An 8176-nucleotide genomic window follows, 5' to 3' on the forward strand; every position below is an offset into this window, starting at 1 on the left:
GACTCTAAAGTGCTGGTTTTATGGATTTCACCCTTCATTGATGAATTTTTTTTTTGGTTCACCCTTCATTAATTATAGATGATTGAGAGCTGATTTTATGAATTTTAAATCCTAATCAATGCATGTATGGGTGGAACTAAGTAACCAAACGCACCACATATATATATATATATATTATAAATGGAGGAAAACAAATATTTTATTGGTCTCTTTTCCTATAAAAGGGGGTCTTAGCTATCTCTTTCCGTCACTCAATCCTCACCGCCCGCACCCTTCTGCAGAAGCTACAGTTACGGGTTGGTAAGCTTGCAGTGTTCACTAATGGCGGGCATCATAAGGTTCACAGGAAGAAGATCTGGTTCTCTGAAAACTCTTCTTCAGAGTAGCAATTTCTCCTCTCAAGCTGTTGCTGGTGATTCATCATTTTCACAGAGAATCAGGGATCTTCCCAAGGTTTTCCCCGGAATTAATGTCAAGAGGGACGTTTCTGAGGTACTCTAGCTCGCTTTCTCCTCCTTTTTTTCTTTATTTTATTTTTCAATCTTCTTGTTGCCTGGTATTTACTAGTTGCAGTGTTTTCAAATCTTGCCGATCTATTGCTGTTACTACTGTTCATCATTTTGATTTTCTTTGATTTTTAATTTTTCCAGTTTTCTCAAATTTGTAATTTCCCTTTCTTTTTGGCTTCTCATCCATCAATCACTGTGTTTGCGTTTGTGTTGTTTGAATTTCTTTGCTTCTCGTCTATCAATCTTGTGAGAGATGTGAGTAATTGCCGCCCTGCCGATTCAGGTCGTTCACACAATCGTTGCCTGTACTGATCTTATTTGTTCGTTATTTTTTCCTTGTTAAATTCTTTATTTTATTTTATTTTAAATCATTAAAGACGAGTGGGCCGAAAAATGGAGGTTTAAATTTATGACCTCTGTGTACTTACTATGACTATATTAGATATAAGAGGATGTATTGTTTTCCGTATTTTTATGGTGTAGATAAAAGACGATAAAGCCTGAAAAATCAATTTTCAGGAAATACTAAAATATATCTATTAGATATTATCGATGTATCTTCAATATATCAAATCCAAAACCATATGGATTTAAACGTGTCTAACCACTTTTGATAACTCGATAATATTGGAATAATTTATTTTTAATTTTTCTTAGAGGCATGGATGTGTTTTCGAGGCTTCTTCCATAGAGATAATAAATCCAAAAAAGTCTTGGTTCAAACGTGTTTTCTTTCTTCTTTTTTTCTTGGTGTCTGAGGTTTATACGGGCCAGCTTATGCCCATCTTGATTACATCTTTAGAAGGAGCTGTCGTTTGGAAGGGTCAAATCCATGATCTCTGCACATAAGAAATACGAAATACGTATCTTACCACTCTACCAACTATGCATTGACTTGAATGATGTCTTTTTATGCATTTTTCCACCCCATCTTGTCTTGGGTTTAAACATGTGTTTTTATATTTTTTTTCCTCCTCATCTTGTGGTTTTGTGGATCTCTATTTTCTTTTGATTGATTTGATGATGATTAAAATAATTTAATTTAAATTTTTTTTAACCATTTTATCCTTTATTTAGTTGTACCACTAACAACTCACATGGTTTTTCTTTTCTTTTCTTTCTTTTTTATATTTTTTATTTATTTTTGGGGGAAATCAATACTGATGACGTGAAGAATCTTATAGTATCAATCGTATCGGCCCCACGATTATTATAATTGAAGAAAATTCCGTGGGGCCCACAAAAGGAAAACGACTTTCATTTTTATTTGGTTTCCGTCACAAGGGGTTAGCTTTTGCAATTGGGTTATCTCTAAAGCCAAACATGTCCCATGGGGCAAATCATTTTCTCATTTCTCTATTTGGATTCATTACCAAAAACAACAAATTTCTCAATTTGGATTTTGGAGAAATACGATTGGCTGAGATTCACTGAATCAAATGAGAGAGCTTCGACGGGAATGCTTTTCGATCACGACTTTTTAGTTGTTTTACTGAAACGGGACACCCTTTGAAAAAGTTAACGACGGTCGAATTTATAGACGATTAAACAATCAAAATACATTGAAACTAATTTCTGCTTTGGGTTCTTTTTTCCAAACCAACCTTGTCTCTTCCAGAGAAATTTTACAAGGGAGAGTTCTCCTTTTTTCCTTTTTTTCTTCCTTTTTATGAGTTTGGTATATCTTCGGATGGGATGGATGTTCTACTTCAATTTACATACATTTATAGCCTCAGCCTTTTTTTTTTTTTTTTGGGTGTAGAATTTACATAATTTTTTTATGATGATAAGGAGGACAATTTTCAATCAGATCATATGTTACATCGTAGATCCGAGGCTCAACTGAGTCGAATGGTTGGGTAAAAACCGGTTGGCTCGATGGTCCATTGAGTTGAATCATTTGGTCTGACCTAACTTTTAGAGTACTCTTCAAACCTAATTACCCGTGAGACATGGACCAATATCAAATCCATTTCTAACAAGGAAATTGATCATTTGTTTCCTTGTAGATGTGTGACATATATCCCACCAGCATATCAAATGGTTGAAATCCATTTATAAGTCACATCAACCATTTGATATGGTGTTGGGACATATGTCACACATCTATAAGAAAATGGATGGTCCATTTTTGACAAGAAAATGGATGGTCCATTTCTGACAAGGAAATGGACTAGATAAATTTTCCTTGAGACATTTCCATGTTAAAAGGGGTTCTAGAATTTGGAATTGCCATTACCATGACCTGCAGGTATTTGGTCTGTAATCAAGTTGATCACAAATGAATTGGACCAGTAGGGGTCAGTCGTTAGACAATCCAACCATTTCTTTCCTCAGTGGCATACCCCAATTTTTTAGGTGTATTTACAAAAGTTCCCTCTCTTTGTTCAGTTCAAGATGTGTTATATGTTGGGCTCCAGTTAATTTTCTTTCTTTTTCATACTTCTCCAGCTTATTGGGAAAACTCCTCTTGTCTATCTAAACAAAGTGACTGAAGGTTGTGGAGCTTATGTAGCTGTCAAGCAAGAAATGTTCCAACCCACTTCTAGCATCAAGGACAGGTATTAGTCAATCTCAGAGACTTATTCATGATGCTTGTTTTATTTACTTTCTTTGAATTATTTCTCTAAATCCAAACTCCGTTTGATAAACATCACCATTTCTTTTTTGCTAGACCTGGTGTGATTAAGATAGTCACACATCTGTGATTGAATTGAAAGCCATGGTTTTTACTATTAGGTTTAAGAATACCCAGTGTTGCCTCCAGCTAGTACTTATAGAAATACTAGGGTTATATGATTAATAGACTCTCCAACTAGAACCATAATGCATCTAGATTCTAATATCTAACAGTCTATATTAGAGTATAAGTTGGGTATCACTCAAGTACCTCTATACATATAAGGATTCCAACTTCCAATCCTCCCCCCTCATGAAATGAGACCTTTTAGAACTGTAATGTTAGATTAGTGCTTAGAGCATAGATCAGGTTTCTTTCTGTTAATTGCGGCTGACTACTTCACTTATGTTCTTGTATCAGACCTGCACTGGCCATGTTTGAAGATGCAGAAAAGAAAGGACTGATAACCCCTGGAGTGGTAAATTCCTTTTGTATTTCACAGTTCCAATTTTGCATATTAATATGGCAATCTACTTGACACAGGATAATGTATATAATTTAATCATTTTCACTTGACTAACTGGTTTTGTTGCATAGTTGCAAGTTTTTCTGATACAGAGTAGTTATTTTTTGTGAAATTTTGTATGTATGGTATGGCAGACGGAGTTGATTGAGCCAACATCAGGGAATATGGGAATAAGTATGGCATTTATGGCGGCTATGAAGGGCTACAAGATGACTCTCACCATGCCTTCATACACAAGCCTTGAGAGGAGAGTGACTATGAGAGCATTTGGAGCAAATCTAATCCTCACCGATCCTACCAAAGGTATGGGAGGTACAGTGAAAAAGGCTTTTGATCTTTTGGAATCAACCCCAAATGCTGTCATGCTGCAACAATTTGAAAATCCTGCAAATACTCAGGTAGCTTCTGCCATAAAGTCTCAAAAATATTCCTCCTTTTCTCTGTTAATATAGTTTGAAGACGATCTGTGGCCGTATTACGTGCATTTCACAAAATGAGTTACATCAATCAATGTGATCATAGTTAATCTCTCATTGTAATTAGATTCATTATGATACTACTGGACCTGAGATATGGGAAGACACTCTTGGCAATGTAGACATCTTTATTATGGGAATAGGAAGTGGAGGCACTGTCTCTGGAGTTGGACGCTATTTGAAATCCAAAAATCCTAATTGCAAGGTAAAATTATCTTACTTTATGAGTGCATATGCATCTAGTTGCATTTTACAATGTTTAAGTTTCCATCTTCTCTTTGCACATTTTTTGCAGATATATGGGCTAGAACCTGCAGAGAGCAACATACTGAATGGTGGTAAGCCAGGTAAGAATAATTATTATAATCTTATTCGGACAACCCGGTGGAGTTCTCTTAGCATTAAGAAACTAAGTAGTATTACTCTTTCTGTTTATCATATTAACAGTATATGTATGTGCATGCAGGTACAGAAAATAATCCTTGTATTACACGCTGAGAATCTTAAAATTCATTCTTATTCGTAGTAACATTCTTAATCGTTTCTATCATCTTTACTAGGTCCTCATCTGATAACTGGCAATGGGGTTGGGTTTCAGCCCAAGATATTGGACATGGATGTAATGGATGCTGTTCTTGAGGCAAGTGTTGTTGGTGATGTGGTTATCAAGTATCCTTTCTTACAACAATTTAATTTGATCAATCTGAAAACTGATTAATTATGCAATTTGAATTTGTTTAGGTCTCTAGTGAAGATTCAGTGAATATGGCAAGAGAGTTGGCTGTGAAGGAGGGGCTCATGGTAATAGTTTAATCCAATGTGTTTAAATCCTTATCTCTTGTCAGCTCAAAGTCGTTGATGTCTCGCCATTGTCTTTTGAAAGTTCATTTCTTTCTCCCCCATCTCCTTTAACTATTAATCTGATTGTAATTAGCATATTCTTGAGCCATTGGTAAGCCAACTATACTGTTTCAAGCAACATTGCAGTCTTATATCAACTTTTATTTCTGAAGGTTGGAATTTCATCTGGAGCAAATACAGTTGCAGCAATAAGGCTTGCAAAGATGCCAGAGAACAAAGGGAAACTTATTGTGGTAAGAAAACTTTTTTTCCTTTCTCCATTATTCTCTTGGCTTGTACTGTAGTTCATATGTCCTGTTTGGACCCATTTGTAAGTACCACCTGATGCATGTATTAAGTGGATTTTGGGTTCAATTTCAGACTATTCATGCAAGCTTTGGAGAAAGATATTTGTCATCTGCACTCTTCCAAGACCTGAGGGATGAGGCCATGAAGATGGAACCAGTTTCAGTGGATTAGGATTACCTCGTCTATTCATTGCTACGGAGCTAATCAGGGGTTTCTAATAAGAAATATGTATGATGTTTGTGTCAAGTTGAATGTTAATTATCAAATTGATGTGGTCATTAGAAAGCTTTCACTTGTAAATGTGTATCAGATCACTATATCAATTATTATAGAATCCATTCCCTTCTTTATGATTCTGCTTAATTATTTAGAATTCTACTTCCAGTGACGTAATAAGAGGCAACCAATGTTAGAGCCTCATTCCCTTAACTTGGCCAGTTGGCCGCAGGGTGACAATCCGATGCCAATCCAAGTGGAAAGCAACAACCAATCGCTTGTTTTGTCTCTTATGCTTCCAACATCCTAAAGAAGTTGGAAAATCTCTCACCTAATAAACCTAAGTACATGTATTTCCAGGCTCGCACATCCTTCACATAATGTTCCTTCTCATACATCCCTCGCGAAGCAAACTTTGCAACAGGTGAATTTGCCAAATCAGCGGCTCTTTCTCAAGATTGGTTCGTGTACCACTTCTCCCCACAAACCCCACCCCCACCCCCCACCCTTTTTATCTTGGATTTTGCTCTTTGACTCTTTAATGTGTAAGATCTTGCGGGGATTTCAGTTAAATAAATAAAGTCTTCAATTCCCACAAAAAAAAAAAAAAAAAATTGGTGCCAAAATCCTATTCTGAAATGGTCTGAATCATTTAAAAAAAAGATACAGTATGGTGTGAAAAAACGGTTTCTAATTCAATAGCGGTTATCGGTGTCATGCCGAAGGTAATGTATCAAACAGTACTATTTTAGTATCTTTTGTATACCATGTTGTACTCAATACAGTGTTCATACCATTTACATATTGAAAATATATCTTATATTGAACCTATACCGAATTAGTGATACCTGTACAAAAGGGTTAGGGTACAATATTGGTTTTAGGTGCCGAGTTTTTGTATCATGTCGAATTACCAATAGCGTACCTTTTTTACACCCTTACTTGGTCTGACCATATGTCCAATGTAAGGGTGTTGAGCCAATACAGTACGGGTAGTTTATACGGTATTGGTATGCTATTAAATACATTTACCCCATATCAGTATTTTATCAAATACCAAATGGTATAGATATACCATACTATTGCCATACCTAATACCATATTTAGTTGGTATAAATGACTCTAATAGTCAATATTATATATCGATATGGTATAGTCTTTTTGTATCATTTTGTTGACAACATTACTAAGTGAACTTGTCAAAATGTTTCTTTAAAATTTGGCCTCAACCCCTAGTTTGGTTTGCAAGCACACCAAAACCTCGCTAGCCTAAGATTATTGACACTCTCTAGCCTTGGAAGATGAGGCATCCTTCCAAATCAACACATAATTCAAAACAAAATTTTTTTGAGAAATTATAATACATTCTTATCTAGGGGGTGTCAATAGGCTAGGTTGGGTTGGGCCAACATTGAACCATAATCCTACCCTAAAGATTAAAATTAAAGCCAAGCCCAACCCTGTCAAGGTTTTAAAAAAGCCCAACCCTAACCCCGACCCTGTTAACCCTGATAAGGTCGGGTTGGCCCTATTTGACCCTAACTTTGACCAGAATTTTTATTTGCAAATATCTCATTGTGAAATTTTATATAGATAAACTAACTTGACACAATACTTGTATTTTTCATTTGGATATACAATATTGCCAAACACTTGATCAATCAATTTGGGCTATGTTAGGATCACATCATACTCCAGTGGATGTCAACATGCACAAAGGGGAAAAAAAGACCAGCCACTCTCCACTACAAGACAAAGTGGGAAGAACATCCAGAGCTACAAGCCACTATACAGCAGGGTTGGACAACCTCAAAACAAGTATCAGATGCATATAAGTAACAACACAATATACAATTGCATTAGTACTTTAGAGTCTTGGAGCAAATCAACCATAGTAGGGGTAGCAAATGAAATTTCAAGAATTCAAAGAGAATTGGAAGAAATATAGCAAGAGGATCCAATAGAAGAGAGGAGAAAGCAGGAGAAAAGGCTATCTAGGCAACAAACCAATGCTCGAAATTTTGACAAATTTTGCTAGTTCCCCATTTGGCGAACCCGGTGAACCGGCGAAATATGGCCAGATTCCGACCCCCCATTTCAGGGGGTATTTTAAGTCATTTAGGTCCCAAATTTGCTATATAGCCTAATTTGATACCAATACTTGGTAAATTTGAATTATTTCCTATTAATTCTTTTATGCAATTCTCTTTCCTAGCCACATTTAACATGTTACCTTTTGAGGCCTAAATCATTGGTACATAATTGGAAAGATTATTCGTTGACCTTGAAGATCCCATTACAAAATCCCTTCATAATTTGAATTGCTTTCATAAATTTTTCAATGTATATACTCTTCCCTAACCACATTTGGCACCTTGCCTTTTGAGGCTTAAATCACTAGGATATAATTGATAATATTGCTCATTGATTTTGAAGATTTTGCTACAAAATGTCTTTCTAATTTGAATTATTTCCAGAAATTATTCTATGTAAATTCTCCTCCCTAACCACATTTGGCGCATTGCCTTTTGAGGCTTGAATCATTGGAATATAATTGGTAAGATTGTCCATTAATCTTGAAGATTCTACTATAGAATTGCAAGAGAAATCGTTTAAAATCGTTTAAAATTGCCAAAATATTGCAAAAAATCGAGATATCAGTCGATTCGGCGATTTCGAA

At 35.6% G+C, this 8176-nt stretch overlaps 1 protein-coding gene across 1 annotated transcript; it reads left to right on the forward strand.

The window, feature by feature from the left end:
- Positions 1-238: 238 nt before the first annotated feature.
- LOC149015671 (bifunctional L-3-cyanoalanine synthase/cysteine synthase 1, mitochondrial-like) lies at positions 239-5630 on the forward strand. Its single transcript, XM_089155624.1, has 10 exons — positions 239-492; positions 2961-3070; positions 3550-3607; positions 3790-4053; positions 4199-4336; positions 4427-4478; positions 4692-4771; positions 4873-4932; positions 5145-5225; positions 5353-5630. The coding sequence occupies exons 1-10, from the start codon at positions 322-324 to the stop codon at positions 5449-5451; spliced, it is 1113 nt and encodes a 370-aa protein (XP_089011750.1). The 5' UTR covers positions 239-321; the 3' UTR covers positions 5452-5630.
- The last annotated feature ends 2546 nt before the right edge of the window (positions 5631-8176 follow it).

The sequence above is a fragment of the Hakea prostrata genome, chromosome 5, assembly GCF_041222555.1.
Source record: "Hakea prostrata isolate BN-2017 chromosome 5, UWA_Hpros_2, whole genome shotgun sequence".
Taxonomy (NCBI): Eukaryota; Viridiplantae; Streptophyta; class Magnoliopsida; order Proteales; family Proteaceae; genus Hakea; species Hakea prostrata.